At 39.9% G+C, this 17,788-nt stretch overlaps 1 protein-coding gene across 1 annotated transcript; it reads right to left on the bottom strand.

Annotated features, from left to right (window-relative positions):
* Nucleotides 1–569: 569 nt before the first annotated feature.
* Nucleotides 570–17,570, bottom strand: LOC102818380 (E3 ubiquitin-protein ligase RNF14-like). Its single transcript, XM_006877444.1, has 6 exons — nt 17,417–17,570; nt 15,869–16,020; nt 13,160–13,693; nt 7,516–7,744; nt 4,369–4,541; nt 570–704 (listed from the first exon to the last, which is right to left on the bottom strand). Exons 1-6 carry the CDS (start codon nt 17,568–17,570, stop codon nt 570–572), a joined length of 1,377 nt encoding a protein of 458 aa, XP_006877506.1.
* Between the last annotated feature and the right edge of the window lie 218 nt (nt 17,571–17,788).

Genomic DNA, 17,788 nt, shown 5'->3' with positions numbered 1-17,788 from the left:
AATATGGAATAAATATATGATGACATTCATTATATTACTGCTACTTTTTTAGATGTGGCAATGTTGTGATTATGTAGAAAAGTTTCCTCTATTTAGGAGCTGCAGATGGAAGTATTTAGGGCTCTAAGTGTCCTAATGCCTGTAACTTATTGTCACATAGTTTAGCAAGAAAAAAGACAGAGAGGTGTAGAAGAAATAAGGGAAGGAGAGAGGGAACGGGGAAGAGAGCCATAGAAGGAAGAAAGTGATGGAGAGAGAAAGAAAACAGTCAAATATGGTAACATTTTCAATAATTCAAAGTATATGTGCAAGTCTGATCATTGTAGTATTCTTTCAACTTTCCTATGTCTCTGGGAAAAAAACCTGACAGTATTAATAAATTGGGCAATAAATATAAAAATAAATACTCCCAGATGTGGCATATGCTCCCATCATAAAATGCATCTTCAAGAAAATTCTGTAAACTAGTCACACATACTAGTAATACATTTAAGAGGAAGCACTAGATTTGTGTTCTACAAATCATGCACCAAAAAATTACTGCTGTGTCTGAGGATGTCTGTATATACTCACAGGCGGAAACAGGGGGAGGTGCGATCATTAAAGTGCTTATAAGGGTTTGTTGCACACAGAGGTTGCAAGCAAACCCAGCAGAAATACTGCATACAGTTAGTACATGTCATCTTGTTACATCCATCAAGTTTCTGGAGGGAAGGAAAAAAAGAGAAAAACATCAGGGCTTAAAATGAAAGAACACAGCTCCCTGAAACACCAAGTACAACCACTCCTTTGTCTTCTCCCTTTCCCTATGCTGGGTTGAGACACACAGGAAACGTGACAAATACGTTTTATTTAGTGCTTAATATTTTGTAAGACTAATAAAACCAAATATTGAGCAGGTGCTCCTACAACTAGATACATAAAAAACTTCTGCTGATAAGCAACAGTTACATACCAAGCATGTATGTTCAAAAGGATGTCTGTAGCTATAGATACTACAATTGAAAATCGCTTATATTTGATTACAATTTTTAAATGGTGAACGTTTCAGAAATTCCAGTGAACACCTAATGCCAAGTCCTCTACTATGTCACAGGACTGATGGATTAAGTACAATGAGAGCTTCCACAATGGGGCAATTGGGAAATTAATCAATTTTGTTGTTGCTAAGTACCATGGAGTCAGAGTTTAATCATAACAGACAGGAATAACAAAATAAAAACAAGCATCATTACATTTGGATCGAAGTTTTAAAATTTGTTCTTTTAAGAAGCAATAGATTGACCTAGCCAGGTTAATGGGAAAATATCTGCATTTCCAAAATCCCAGATCAGGGGTGCTATACCCCAGAATAAAAGGTTCCAAGTAAAACAAAAACAAAATCAGACGTGTGTGTGTGTGTGTGTGTGTCTGTCTGTCTGTCTGTCTGTCTGTCTGTCTGTCTGTCTGTCTATACTGTAATCCCCATATATATGAGCTAAGAGGAGACCAGGATTGCCATTTAGCCTTTCCCTTTAGCCATTTGATTTTGAATGGATGTGCTGTTGTCAACAATTGGTGGCAAATTATGTAGCAATTATGATGTTATTGATGCTGTGGTTGCAGTTATGGTAGTACGTTTTTTGTTTTTTGCCTTTTTTTTTTTAAGATTTTATATGAATTGAGTGAAAGTTTATAGGGCAAATAATCAGTTTTACATTCAACAAATCATACACTTTGGTTCATTACAATGATTATAATCCCATCCATGTACCATCAGCTAACAGTATTTCTCTCTATTCATTTTAGCTCTTTTTTTTTTTTTAAACACTCAGGCATATAGAATAACCAAAGGGAGGGTACATTCTGCAAGTCTGCCTCCTGGCCGCCAGCACTCAGTCCCTCTCTTTCCATGAATTTAGAGTCCTCAGCTGCTCCCTCTCTTCATGTCCCCATCTCTGCCTCCATCTCTGGTGTCGTTGCTTCTCTGGATTGTTGTTGTTGTTATTAGGTGCCATCGAGTAGGTACCAATTCATAGTGACCTTATGCACAGCAGAATGAAACACTGCCCGGTCCTGGGCCAACCTCACTGTCGTTGCCATGCTTGAGCCCATCGATGCTGCCACTTGGCTAATCCATCTCGTTGGGGGTCTTCCTCTTTTTCTCTGACCCTCCACCCTACCAAACATGATATCCTTCTTCAGTGACTGGTCCCTCCTGATAATATGTCTGAAGTATGAGAGATGAAGTTTGGCCATCCTGGCCTCCAAGGAGCACTCTGGCTGCACTTCTTCCAACACACATCTGTTGGTTCCTTCAATATTTCAATATCTGTTGGCACTTTCAATATTCTCCTCCACACCATTACTCAAAAGCATCAACTCTTCTACGGTTTCCCTTATTCACTGTCCAGCTTTCGCATGCACATGAGGTTATTGAAAATACCATGGCTTGGGTCAGGCGCACCTTAGTCTTCAAGCTCACATCTTTGCTCTTCAACACTTTTTTTAAAAAGCTCTTGTGCAGCAGATTTGCCTAATGCAATACGCCGTTTGATTTCTTGACTGCTGCTTCCATGAGTGTTGATAGTTGACCCAAGACGAATGAAGTCCTTGATGACTTCAATCTTTTTTCTGTTGATAAGTATGTTGTTTATTGGTCCAATGGGGAGGATTTTTGTTTTCTTTACATTGAGATACAATCCATTCTGAAGGTTGTTTTCTTGATCTTCATCGGTAAATACTTTAAGTCTTCTTCACTTTCAGCAAGCAGGGTTGTATCATCTGCATATCGCAGGTTGTTACCACCCTTTTCTCTGGATAGGGTTCCACATTCTGCTTGTGCTCTCGTCCCTTGATGGTCCTAGGGTCCTCTGTTTCTGGACTATAAGATTGACTACTCCCCTGTTTTTGTTACAAAACATCTACCTTTACAACTGTTGACAGTCACAATTAGTAATGATAACAATTACTTACTATTGAATCATAAGAATCTTATCCCCATCTCCTTTCCCAGACCCATCTAGACAAGATGAAAACTATGCAGTGGGGACTCTATCTTCTTCCACACACTCTTAAACTAAACTCTTTCTTGAAAACGTGTAAGCTAGTCACTTCATGTCTTTATCGCCCCCTCATTTTAGGTAGCCAATGTCTAAGTTACCCATCCCTATCTACCCTGTATACAGAAGGGATAGCATTGATACTTGATGTGAAGACTCCTTCCCTCTCTGTTGGTATTTTGAGCTACTACATCCATGAGTATAGATCAAGTTCATAAAATTGTAGCAATTTACACTCATTTCTTTTACCAAAAATTGTTGTTGTTTTAGATCTTCCTCCAGTCGAATTCTAGTCGAGTTCTGATTATCAAGTCATCAAGCCTACATAAAATGGGTACTATCTGCAAGTATGGATGTTCTTGTGCATCTCCCATCACTTCCTATCAGCTAGATGCTTCACTCTCAGCTCCAGCCCTCTGTGGGTATGTCCTTGTCCATGGGCTCAGGTGTTCCCAGGTCACCACCCTTTGGACCAGCCAGCCCTTCCTCTTCTCTCTCTCATCTACAGGTCAAGGGGAGTCTATGGAACCGGTTGAACTCAGCCCGTTTCTTCATTGCTGCTTTTTCCCCTCTTCCACTCACCAGTAGACCAATGTGGTCATCAGCAAGCTTACATGCTTGTTCATGTGTTCCCTTTGAGTTTCCATCTTAGAGGGCGGTTTGTCCTGAAAGGACTTGATTGCTTGACTTGATGGCTTCCTGGCGAACACGTTGCTTATTATTGTAGTAGCCAATCATACTGCCATTTTTGTTTTGGGTTTTTCTTGCTGCTCTTTCTTTGAAGATGTATCTTCTGTTGCTGTAGCTGCTCCCGGCTGGCCAGCTTGTCTTTTCTATTGGAAATGTCTCACCTCAGAAGGTTCTGGATGGGGCTTAGAATTCCACCTAAGGTCCTATACACTGCAAAGACTCCGCAAGAAGCCTATTTCACTTGGAAAGTTCTAGAACTCCTTCTTGGTATCAGTTATAGGCTTAAGATGGGCTTACAAGCTTTCTGTAATCATGTCTCCCGACATTCCTTTCTATCCCACTCAAGTGTCTATTTTATAATAGTAGGCAAGGGAAACCAATATTCATAAAATAGTCAAGCATAGTCAACGATAACAACAATGTCCTCAAGGGTCATCCATGTTTTTAATGTGAAGCCTGAGATACTTTGGGTACAAAAATATTATTTACTGGGCAATTTTCATCTTCCAAGACAGATGTCTTAATAGCCCCAAATGTCTTCTGAATAAGTCATAATATTGACTACAGGTATCCTGTGGGTCAGGGAAAGAGGAACATACTTGTACATCTACCTGTGAGTTTCTTCCAAAATACTTACTTCTATACGACTCCCACAACTTGGGCAGCGTTTGGAGTTCATTTCCAGCCACTTCTTACTCTTCATCTCGTCCAATGCCATCTGAATTACCCTCTTACCATACTTCTTCTCCAACATCCTTTTTTCATTTTCACTTGCACGCTGGTACTGCTTTTGTAGTTGCATTAGCTTCTCTATAACATAAAGTAGAAAAATTAATTTTCATGGAGGTTTGTAAAGCTGAATAAAAGCCAATTCAAACAACCATACCCTTTGGTTCAGTGATACCATTACAGGCACTTTATCATAAAGCTGTCATGGTGCATTGCCATGTTTACATGCCTCTCCATACCTGTGACTAAAGGAGAAGTCGATGTGGCAGAGACATGGAATGGACTATCACTCGTTCACTAATTTGGAACGCTATGTTGCTGTTCAGTGTTGTCAAGTCGGTTCTGAGGAGCAGCTGGCAGCTTTGAACTGCTGGCCTTTCGGTTAGCAGGCCAGTACTTATCCAAGATCATCACACCAGGACTCCTTGAAACACTACAGCCAAATTTAAATTCTCATGATGAAATGACAAAACAAAATTGTACCTGTGCTGTTATGTAAGCACAAAATGACAAAGAAAAACAGGCGCCACCAACTTGAAAATTTTGGCTTTCCACAGATAGCAGAATAATAAATCATATTTTCCTTTGATGATTGTTTACTAGTGATGATATGCTTATTCAACTAATCATACAAGGTAAAAAAGCAAAAGTTGAAACAAACATCTTTGTCAGTTTCTCCACTGAGTCAGTACCAGGTATTCGCCTTAGAGTCCAACTGCACAAAGACATGGAGGTACGGTGGTTTACGGCACAGAGTCTCTGTCCAGGTCTGTACATAAGAGTCAATGAATACTTTACCACCCTCTTCTATACCTTGTCCTGGTGTGGTACTGTAGAGTAATCACTCGATCTCAAGGTCTGTTTGAACCACAAGGTCGGCAGTTCAAACTCACCAGTTGCTCCTCGGAAACCCTAGGCAGGGTCGCTGTGATTCGGATCTGACTCAAGGGCACTTGACAACAATAATAATACTTTGCAAAAGTATTGAAAGGTTCTGTTTAATGACCTGTTTTCCCTTCAACCATGCTTCTAGTCCACAGTCATTCAACTCAAATGAAATGACAATCTTCTCCTGAGGTTTTGAATATAGAAATTAACCTAATTCGATTAACCAGGTTTTCCTACAGGGAGTGCAATTGTTCTTTAGGATAAGCACTAGACTGCAATCCACAAGGTCAGTGGTTAGAGCCCACCAGCCACTCCTCAGGAAAAAGATGAGGCTTTCTGTTCCTACAAAGATTTAAAGCCCTGGAAGCCCTATAACGGGTTGCTATGAGTCAGAACCGACTTGACAGCACTTAACGACAACAATTTCCCCACATTAGGTATTAGTATCAAAGCTTTGCAGCCTCAAGATATTCAGTTCTCATTCCCCATGGTCTTCAGAGGTCACTGCATTCCATTCTGTATAATGAGCATTCTCCTAGAGTTGAATCCTTTCCACATTAATAAACACTTAATGATGTAGGAGTTGCTTCAGAACTGGGCAGTGGACAGAGCGGTTGGAGGCACATAATAGAGTCTACTAAGAGTTTCTAAATCTAGACTTTAAGGACACGCTGGATTCAGAAGGAGATGAAACACATAAGGAAGAAGGATGATTCTCATTTCCATCCTCATAGTGGCACAAAGCTTGGCCAAATTGTCTCCTGCTGCTATATTGTGAGGAGAACTTTTAAATGATAGATATATAATTCTATAGTTAAGATTGCCAAGCAAAGTAATGAAAATGCTGCCTGGTTCCTTCTGGCTGTTTATAATACAATGAAAGACAAAAGAGATAAATTGATAGAAAAATTACTATAAAGCAAAATGGAAATTGGACTTGATGATTTTGAAAATTCTCAGCCTCCAGATGGCAAAGGATGCTGAATTTGGGAAGTAGTGAATGTATTTTGTACACAAGATAGAAACGTATCACTAGGTACCAGAGAGCAGGCTATCACAGACAGATGCTATGGTGGTGCCCATATTAGCACCTTGTATAATTCTGCAAAAAGTCATTAAGAAGACAAGAAAGAAGGAAAAGGTCAAAATTTGGATGTCAGAAGAGACTCTGAAACTTGCCAACTCGATGGCACCTAACAACTACAAATAATTCTGCTATTTGAACGTTGGTGAGACCTGTGACTTGCTCTAGAACAACAGAATATGGCAAAGGTGTTGGAATAGCACTCCTTTGATTACGTTACATAATCTGGCTAATGTGCTGGGATGTCAGTCCCATGATTTTGTTACCTTATATAAGATTCCATCCTAACAGCCTGGAGAGAGGCTTTTAAGAAGTAAAAAAAAAAAGCAGTAAGCTGCCATCATGATTACCATTACATTCTCAAAAGTCCAGTCGGTTCTGACTTATGGTGTTAGGTGCCATTGAGCCAGTATGGACTCATAGCGACCCTATGCACAACAGAACGAAACACTGCCTCGTCCTGGGCCAACCTCACAATTGTTGCCATGCTTGAGCCCATTGATGCTAACAATTTGCCAATCCATCTTGCTGGGAGTCTTCCTCTTTTTCTCTGACCAGCCACCTTACCAAACATGATACCCTTCTCCAGCGACTGGTCCCTCCTGACAGTATGTCCGAAGTATGAGAGAAGTTTGGCCATCCTGGCCTCAAAGGAGCACTCTGGCTGCAATTCTTCCAACACAGATCTGTTGGTTCTTTTGGCAGCCCACGACACTTTCAATATTCTCTTCCAATACTATAACTCAAAAGCATCAATTCTTCTACAGTCTTCCTTATTCACTGTCCAGCTTTTGCATGCATATGAGGTTATTGAAAATACCATGACTTGGGCCAGGTACCATAGTGACCCTGTATAGGGTTTCCAAGGAGCAGGTGGTGAGTTTGAACCGCCAACCTTGTGGTTCAAATCGACCTTGAGGTCAAGTGCCTTATCCAACAGCACCACACCAGGACTCCATACCAGGATGGTGCTTGTCATATATTAATATATAGAGAGGGAAAACAAAAATTACCATTAAAATTAAAAACCCTTCTTTTCTGGTTTGTTTTGTTTTCGGTTAAAGATCATACCTCCCAGCTTACCTGGTGTCATCCTACATGGAGAAATCCCATGGTAGGCGAAGCGGCACAGGGTACAGAAGGCATAACTGCAACCCCCACATACTCCTAATCTGTATTTTTTCTCCTCTACCACAGGCAACTGGCAGACTATCCTAGGGCAACTGACCACATCCTCCATCAGTTCCAAGGAGGCATGGATGAGAAGCTGGTTATAACGTGCAAATACGTCCTCTGGCACGAGATCTTTAACCTGGAGTGAAATAAAAACAAAAACAGTATGAATGATTTCCCATCCAATTCTGACTCTGATTCTACATCACAAGGAAATTCATAGGCTACTGATCCAATTCAGGTGTATTGCTGTTGTTTTAGGAGCCCTAAAGTTGATTTCGACTCACAGCGACCCTCTACCCAACAGAATGAAATACGGCCTGATCCTTACAACTGTTACGCTTGAGTCCACTGCTGTTGCCACTGTGCAAATCCATTTCACTGGGGGTCGTCCTCTTTTCGCTGACCCTCGACTTTACCAAGTATTACGTCCTTCTCCAGGGACTGGTCCCTGTGGATCACATGTCCGAAGTATGAGAGATGAAGTTTCAAAATCCTGTCTTCTAAGGAGCACTCTGACTATACTTCTTCCAACACAGATTTGTTTTTCTGCCAGCCCATGGTAATTTTAGCATTCTTCTACAACCCCATAACTTCAAACCCATCAATTCTATGGTCTTATTTATTCATTGCCCAACTTTCACATTATTATGAAGCTATTGAAAATATCATGGCTTAGTTCAGGTGCACTTTAGTCTGCAAACTGATCTTTGTTCTTGAACACTTTAAAGAGGTCTTGTATAGCAGATTTGCCTAATGCAATACGTCGTTTGATTTCTTGACTGTTGGTACCATGAGTGTTGATAGTGGATACAAGCAAAATGAAGTCTTTGACAACTTCAATCTTTTCTCCATTTACACTGATGTTATTTATTGGTTCCGTTCTGAGGATTTTTGTTTTCTTTACATTGATGTGCAATCCATACTGAAGGCTGTAACCTTTGATCTTCACCAGTGAGTACTTTAAGTCCTGTTCGTTTCCAGTAAGCAAGGTTGTATTATCTGCACATTGCCAGTTGTTAATGAGTCTTCCTCCAAACATGGGTTCCTCTTCATATAATGCAGTTTCTCGGAGTATATGTTCAGTATACAGATAAAATAAGTATGGTGAAAGAATACAAGCCTTTCCTGATTTTACACCATTCAGTGCCCCCTTGTTCTGTTAAAATGACTACCTCTTGGTCTATGCACAGTGCTCTGGAATACTCATTCTTTGCAATATTATTCATAGCTTGTCATGATCCACACAGTCGAAAGCCTTTGTATAGTCAATAAAGCACAGGTAAAAAAAACTTCTGGTATTCTCTGCTTTGAACTATGATCCATCTGACATCAACAATGATATGCCTCGCTCCACATCCTCATCTGAATCTGGCTTGAACCTCTGGAAGGTCCCTGTCAATGTACTATTGCAGCCATTTTTGAATTATCTTGAACAAAATACAACACTGGCACACACCTTTCCTAATTTTTAACCATTCTACGTTCCCTTGTTCTGTTGAACAACTAACTGTCTCTTGGTCTATGTACAGGTTTCTCCTGAGCACAATTACGTGTTCTGGAATACTCATTCTCTGCAATGTTGTCCGTAGCTTCTCCTGATCCACACAATCAAAAGCCTTTGTGTAGTCTAGGAAGCACAAGTAAACATTTTTCTAGTATTCTCTGCTTTCAGCCACGATCCATCTGATGCTAGCAATGATATCTCTTGTCTGAATTGGGTTGAATTTCTGGCAGTTCCCAGCACTCATTTTTAAAATTACCTACAGCAAAATTCTACTTGCATATGATATTAATGACACTGTTCAATGATTTCCACATTCCATTGGCTTACCTCTTTTTTGAATGGGCAAAAAATATTAATCTCTTCCCATCGGTTGGCCAAGTAGCTGTTTTTCCAAAGTTCTTGGCATAGGTGAATGAGCATGTCCAGTGCTACATAATTTTTTGAAACATTTCAGTGTGCATTCCATCAACTCCTGGAGCCTTGATTTTTTGCCAATGTCTTCAGTACCATTGGTTCTTGATCATATGCTACCCCTTGAAATGGTATAGTGATTGTGCATTCCCTTCCATCTTCTTTTCATATTTTAAGCATCATTCAATATTTTGCCAATTGTTGCTGCTTTTGTTACGGGCTATTGAGTCAGTTCTGATTCATAGCAACCCTGTACAGGGTTTCCAAGGAGCAGCTGGTGGATTTGAATCAACAACCTTGTGGCTAACAGTACAGTGTCTATTCTACAGTGCCACACCAGGACTCCCAGAGAATCCTTCAATATTGAAAGTTGAGGCTTGAATTTTTTCTTCACTTCTTTCTGTTTGAGAAACGCTGAGCATGTTCTTCCCTTTTGGTTTTCTAACTCCAGGTCTTTACACATTACATTTGATTATAATACTTGGCTTTGTCTTCTCAAGCTGTCTTTTGAAATTTTCTGTTCAGCTCTTTTACTTACTCAATGTCTTCCATTCATTTAGCATCCCTACTCTAAAGAGTCAATTTTCAGACTCTCTTCTGACATCCATTTTGGTCTTTTCTTTCTTTCTTGTGTTTTTCATGGCCTTCTGCTTTCTTCCTGTATGTTTTTGATGTCATCCCACAACTCTTCAGATCTTCAGTCATTAGTGTCTAATGCATAAAATCTGTTCTTGAGATGACCTCTAAATTCAGGTGGAATATGTTCAAAGTCATATTTTTGGCTTTTGTGGGCTCTTTTTAATTTTCTTCAACTTTAGCCTGAACTTTTGAAGGTGTGTTTCAAAGTCAGCCCCCGCCCTTGTTTTGGCTGATGTTATTGAGCTTTTCCACCATCTCTTCTTACAGATACAGTCAATTTGATTTCTGTGCAATCCATCTGGTGGGGTCCTTGTGTATTTGTTGGTTGGTTACATGCCGTGGAGTCAGGTCTAACTCACAGCGACCCTGGACAGGGTTTCAGAGGCTGTAACTCTTTACGGGAGCAGAAAGCCTCATCTTTCTTCTGTGGAACAGCTGGTAGTTTCAAACTGCTGACCTTGCGGTTTGCAGCCCAATTCGTAACCACTACACTACCAGAGCTCCATGTGTATACCTTTTATGTTGTTGAAAAAAGGTATTTGCAGTGAATAAATATGTCATTGGTCTTGCAAAATTCTATCATGCGATCTCCAGCATAATTTCTATCATCAAGGTCTTATTTTCCAACTACTAATCCTTCCTCATTGTTTCCAACCCTTCACATTCCAATCACCAGTAATTAGCAATACATCTTAATAACATGTATAATCAGTTTCATACTGAAGAAATTGGCTGTTATTGTTGTTAAGTGCTGTCGAGTCAGTTCTGACTCATAGCGACCCTGTATAGGGTTTCTGAGGATCAGCTTGTGGATTTGAACCACCACCAACCTTGTGGTTCACAGTCCAGTGCTGTTCCTTCTTCAATTTTATCATCACTGGCATTAGTGGTTGGTGTGTAAATTTGATTAATAGTGGTATTAACTGGTTTTTCTTGCAGACATATGGATATTATCCTATCACAGACAGCATTGTATTTCAAGACAGATCTTGAAATGGTCTTTTTGACAATGGATGTGATGCCATTACTCTTGAATTTGTCATTCCCACCATATGACTGTCAGATTCAAAATGATCAATAGCAGTCCATTCCTGCTCACTAATGATTAGGATATCGATCGTTTCATTTTTGACAACTTCCAATTTTCCTCGATTCATACTTCGCACATTCCATGTTCCAAATATTAATGGATGTTTACAGCTGTTTCTCTTCATTTTTAGTTGTGTCCCATCAGCAAATGAAGGTCCCGAAAGCTATACTCCATTCACGTCATCACAGTCATGTCGACTTTGAGGAGGCAAATCTTCCCCAGTCATGTTTTGAGTGCCTTCCGACCTGAGGGTTTATCTTCTGGCACTGTATCTGACAATGTTCCGCTGCCCTTTATAAGGTTTTTGGTGTCTAAACATTCAGAAATAGTCTGCCTCCTCTTCCTCCTAGTCTGTCATAGTCTGGAAGCTCTGTGGAAATCTGTCTACCATGGGTGACCCTGGTGGTCTTGAAAATACTGGTGGCATAGTTTCCAGCAGCACAGCAACATACAAGCCACCACAGTACAGCAAACTGACATACGAGTGGTGGATAGACAGGTGTGTGTGTGTGTGTCTTTTGCTTGTTATTGTTAAGTGTCACAGAGTCGCTTCCGACTCATAATGACCTTGTATAATCTTTCCAAGGAACAACTGGTGGGTTTGAACCACTGAGCTTCTGGTTAGCAATCCCGTGCTTATCCTAAAGTGGCACACTAGGAGAACATTTTTTGCTTAAAATTATTATAAGTAATCAGGCTAACCAATGTAAAGAGTGTGGGCCACCAACACCGTGCACACAATAAAGACAGAGTCCTCAAGTAGAATGGTAGTTTAGCAGATTTACAAAGTAGATTCCCAGAACTAAAAATAACATGTTCCTGCCAAGGACTGCTGATTCCAAGGCTAGCAGAAGTAGTCTTAGATTTACTGGAATACTAATGTAAGATAAAAACAGCCTTCTTGCTGGCTATGGGAACATAGACCAAAAGGCAGTCATTCAAACAGAACAAGGGGACAATGACTGGTTTAAAATCAGGAAAAGTGTGTGCCAGGGTTGTATTCTTTTGCCATACTCTGGTAGTGTAGTGGTTACAAGTCGGGTTGCTAAGTTCAAGATCAGAAGTTCGAAACTACCAGCCGTTCCACTGGAGAAAAGATAAGGCTTTCTGTCCTCGTAAAGATTTACAGACTCGAAAACCCTACACAGTCACTACAACCACATTCAATCTGTATGCTGAGAAAATAATTTCTGAAGTTGGATTATATGAAGAAGAACGTGGCAACAGGACTGGAGATGATACAACCCTGTTCACTGAAAGTGAAGAGAACTTAAAATATTTATTGATGAAGATCAAAGACCCCAGCAAAGATGTTAATCTGAGGACTAAATCATGCCTGGCCCAAGCCATGGTATTTTAAATAGCCTCCTATGCCCGTTAAAGTTGAACAATAAATAAGACCATGGAAGAATTGATGCATTTGAGTTGTGGTGTTGGAGAAGAAAAAAGTACATGGACTGCCAGAAGAACAAACAAATCTATGTTGGAATAAGTACAACCAGAATGCTCCTTAGGAGCCAGGATGGCGAGACTTTGTGTCTCATACTTAGGACACCTTATTAAACGGGACCAATCCCTGGAAAAGAACATCATGCTTGATAAAGTGGAGGGTCAGCGGAAAAGAGGAAGACCACCAACAAGATGGACTGGCAAAGCAGCATTGGTTTCTAGTGTAGCAGCCATTGTAAGGATGGTGCAGGACTGGGTGGTGTTTTGTTCTGCTGTGCATAGGGTCGCTGTGAGTAGGAAGTGACTTGATGGCACCTAATAACAACATAGCAACCAAGTAAGACTTGACTGCAGGCCTGGGAATGGCCTGGTGAGCTAGATGGAAGAAACTCTTGAGAAGCAGGCTCCCAGGGAAGAAACAGAATTGGGATGCAGTTGCCAGCAAGGTAAACAGTTACCTGATTAGGGGTGGCCATTGAAGAACACTTTGGTTCTGGACAGTTGAGAGAATTGACCCGTCCATCCTTGATCTGGATCTCAAAGTAGCTTTTCATACATTCCTTGCAGTACACGTGTTTGCAATTCGAGAAGCACATGCATTGACTGCCCAGCTTGATACTGAAACAGATATTGCATGTGTAGGCTGCTTTGTTAAAGGACTTTTCCTGCTGAGTTTGATCAAAGTCCAAGACTTCTTGGAGCAGACTTGCCAGGGATTCTATATCTATATCCCGCACAGCTCTCTTATCCACAGCTTGCTCTTGGTCTTCCACAAAGCCAGTTGCTCCTGCAAACGATAATTCTTCTGGGAGAGTGGCTGGGCCTATTCTTCTCTCCATGTTTTCCGGAGAATCAAATTTGAGCTCAAAGGGAGAGTTGATGTTCAGGTATGTGAGGGTGTCTTCCTTAAGAAATTGAATCCAGGAAAACAGAACAACACTGCCACGCTGTTTTTCCCACAGATTGTCCAGGCGCTTGCAGAGAGCAGTTAGCTGTGAGAAACAATGAAGACATCAGTGCATCTGGAAAAGAAATACTAATTTGCTGTCAACACTGACTTTTCTTAAAATGTTTTCTTTCTCCTTAATCTGCTGTTAAAATCATGAAATTTCTGAAACTAATGTTTCACTACAGTATCATACTGTGCTAAAGAAAAGCCCCACCATCTGATACATAATATATTCAGCATGGTGTGCATAAAGGCAGAAGACACAAGAAAGGGACACCATAAAAACCAGCGCAGATTTACAATGGTTCATATCAGAACACTGCCAAGGGGGCCTTTTTCTTCATTACCTTGTTTCATTTTAATATTAGAAGGTCTCTTAACTAGAAGAGAAATTGTTTTACAACAGAGGGCTTCAAATTGTTTGTCATTCTAGCCATTTAAGTACCCTGGAAAAATGATTAGATATAGAACTATGAAAATAACAGGCCTCCCACCAAAGAGTTTTACTTTCTTAAGGCAAAGCTCAAATTTTTCATGCTAAACAAACAGAGGGAAATGCTACTTAAAAGTTATCTGACCAATTTGAAAGGGATGTATAAGAGGAATGTCTACTGAGAGTTAACCCATTTTTTTAGCAGAACTACTGTGATGAGGAGACGTTTTTCTTTCTAAAGAAACATATAAAAATAAACCTCCTGAAGGTTCGTTTTTTTATTTGATGACTTAAACTAAGAATAAGTAAAAAAAAAAAAAAGAACAAAGGGATGGATAATGTTGGAGAAGCATGCATGAAATGAATTCTGTTGCCAATAACAATACAGCCTGATTAAAAAACAAACAAACAACCACACGAATTGTAGACATTTAAAGGATGGCCAAAAGGAGACAGGAAACTGGGCAACTGGCCATTGAAAGAAAGGAACCATGACAAGTGACATCCTCACTTAGAAAGTACTCGAATACGTAACCATTTGTGCCATCCAAAGCTATCCCCAGAAAGCAGAAGAAAAGAAACAGGACATGAGTCGGGAATCAATGCAACAGATGGCAGTATAGAAAACTGACTAGGTCAAAGGTTAGTTTTCAGAAACTACTCATCAAAAACTGCTTCATGAAGCATAAACTAGCAATTGTTGATGTTAAGTGCCATCGAGTCAGTTCTGACTCATTATCTGTGGGTAAAGCATTGGACCGCAAGGTCAGTTTGAACCACAAAGTCGGCGGTTTAAACTCACCAGCCACTCATTGGAAACCCTATACAGGGTCACTAGGAGTTGGAGCCAACTCTATGGCACTTAACAACAACAACAACATAGGGTTTCAAAAGAGCAGCTAGTGGGTTTGAACCATCAACCTTGTGGTTAGCAGTACAGTGCTGATCCTACAAGAGCCATACCAGGAGTTCAATAATAAAGGAGCATAATACGGACACAAGACATTAAAAGGATAATAATGGGATGACGTGAACAAACCTTAGGCCAGTATATTGGTCAACAAAGAGGAAATAGGCACATTCCTTGAAAAACACAACTTAGCAAAATTGATGGAAAGCAGAAAACAAACAAACAGAAGATCAGGGCAAAAAAACTTAACATGAAGCTACAGAAATCTTATTTACTTCTATACTGTGTGGCTTTAAGAGTGCATGAGATCAATCTGTATTTGTTATCAACAAGCAAATATTCAGAAATGGAAACCACTTACTATGTTCCCTAGGGAATCTGCTTCTTATACAATATACTTCCAAAATATCAGCCATTGAAAACCCTATGGAGCACAGTTCTACTCTGACATCCATGGGGTCTCCATGAGTTGGAATCAGCTCTACAGCAACTTGGACTAGTACTGATGATTAATTAGACCCAGATAATCTCTGTTACTTAAAGTCAGTTATGCCATATGATGTAACACAATCACAGGTTTGGGAGATGACAGGAGTGTGGAATGTTAGAGATTGTTGCTGTTGTTGTTCAGTGCCGTCAAGTTGGTTCCAACTCATAGCGACCCTTTATGAACCCTGTATGTTCACGGAGGAGCGGCTGGTGAACTTGAACTGCAATTCAAACCGACTCTCTGGGGGAATTCCTAGAAATTCTGCGAACCACAGATGCGATTTTTCTTCATGCTTAAGATCATCAGGTCTGTCTTCAACAAAGGATGATTTCTTTTAGTGCTTAAAAATGGGTTTGAAAAATAAATAGTAAAGTTAGACACTAACCTGGGTCACTGACAGCCACTTGCCACTAAGGGTGAATGAAGGTGGGGAGTTGGATGGATAATCTGATGGCAGTTCAAAGCTCAGCACAAGGGGAGGCAGAAAGCAGACCATATGCTCCTTGCCATTATTCTGCAGACCATCGGCTCCATTGTCTGGATTAGATACAAAGATGTGAAACAATCGATTGGTCAACAACCCAGTGAAAGGCTTAACTAAGCCAATGTTTTTGTTGTTAATTGCTGTCTAGTTAGTTCTGACTCACGGTGACCCTGTACTGGGTTTCCGAGGAGCTTGAATCACCGACCTTGCGGTGAACAGTTCAGCACTTAACACTACAGAGACACACCAGGACTCCAACTCTACCAATAGATGGAAAAAATCCTCCACCAAAACACAATCCCTCCTCTAACTTTAATTATACTGCCAACCCCTTAGGAAAAAAATAAAAATAAGTCTTATTGGAAGCACTTGAAAATAAATTAAGCAAAATAAAAAGACAAAATATACAGAAAACATTTTTCTTAAAAAAAAAAAAAAATCAACCCTTTTAAAATATACTTTTCAGTGGGTTTTAATATACTCACAGAATTGTGCACCCCTATCTAATTTTGGGAGCACAGTGCGCTCTGTAGGATAAGCACTGGAATGTGAACCATAAGGTCAGAGGTTCGAGCCCACCAGCTACTCTATAAAGAGAAAGATGAGGTTTCCTGCGCCCACAAAGATTTACAGTCTCAGAAACCCTATACAGCGTCACTATGAGTTGGAACCGACTCAACGGCACTTAACAACTTAAGTTTATCTTTAATTTCAGAATATTTTGTCAAGTTCCCTCCCTTTTTCCAAATAAAATCTAGCATTAGAATTTACTGCCAACCACATCTTCTTTCCAGCACGAGGCAATGCTATTCTGGCCATTTCACCTAAATGAATATATAGCCCTTTCGGTCTGGTTTCTTTCACTTTAGTACAGTTCTGCCAAGGTTTGTCCCTGATGTAGTATTTCTTTTCAAGGGTAAACAATATATCATTGTATGGATAGACAAAATTTTTTATTTACCCACTTATCGATTGATGAGCATTTAAGTTGTTTCCATATTTTGGCTATTATGAATAGTGGTAATATGATCATTTGCATATGAGGTTTTTGTATGGCCATATGTTTCCATTTCTCTTGGGATTAATTTCTCAAGGAGCTTCAAAAACTTCAAGGAAAAATTCCATTACCTTACAATTCTAATTTCAATTGCTTTTTGAAGCCCCCTTGTACATGAGAGTGGAATTACTGGGCCATGCATGTGGTTCAAACTCACCAGCCACTCCTTGGAAACCTTGTACAGGTTTGCTGTGAGTTGGCAATTAACAACAAAACAAATGGTAATTCTATGTGTAAACTTTTAAAAGTTTGTGGCTCTGATTGCACAAGTCCACGAACTAAAAAGCATTGCACTGCATATTTTAAATTGATGAATTTTATGCTATAACTATATTTCAACGAAGCTCTTAGAAATAAACTTATTAATAAATAAGAGTATATAATTGACTTACCACTCACAAATACCATGAAATTTTCTGGCAAATCCAAATAGATTGTGCTTTCTCCACCTTGGGTACATTCTGATCTTTTAAATTCATCTCCATCATAAATACTGGACAACGCCAGCAATTCGTCTTCCTGAGCTTCTCGGTCTTCAGATGCCATTATTTAAATTTTTATGGGGCTAGAGACAGTAACAGCAGTCATTTAAAAAGTAAAGAATGAATAATAGAGGCATGATAAAGAGTGTCAAAGAAAACAACACTAGGCAATGTTAAGCAGGCAAGAATGATGTTAATCAAGGTTACCACAATATGGTTAAGAAAACAAAACTAAGTCTGAGCTCAAGTCTGCTAAAGCAGATAGTAAGAGGGTTTTTTTCT

The sequence above is a fragment of the Chrysochloris asiatica genome, unplaced genomic scaffold (assembly GCF_000296735.1).
Source record: "Chrysochloris asiatica unplaced genomic scaffold, ChrAsi1.0 scaffold00498, whole genome shotgun sequence".
Lineage (NCBI taxonomy): Eukaryota > Metazoa > Chordata > Mammalia > Afrosoricida > Chrysochloridae > Chrysochloris > Chrysochloris asiatica.
This window is presented reverse-complemented; position numbering and strand designations above follow the sequence as displayed.

What these genes read in the sequence shown, in the direction of transcription:
- LOC102818380 (XM_006877444.1), bottom strand. Translation starts at nt 17,570, where the DNA reads ATGGCATCTGAAGACCGAGAAGCTCAGGAAGACGAATTGCTGGCGTTG. An exon ending in TTTCATGGTATTTGTGAGTG is followed by an intron (nt 16,021 to 17,416) that starts GTAAGTCAATTA and finishes TATCTAATCCAG; the next exon opens with ACAATGGAGCCGATGGTCTG. An exon ending in GTTGTGGGAGTCGTATAGAA is followed by an intron (nt 705 to 4,368) that starts GTAAGTATTTTG and finishes CCTTCCCTCCAG; the next exon opens with AAACTTGATGGATGTAACAA.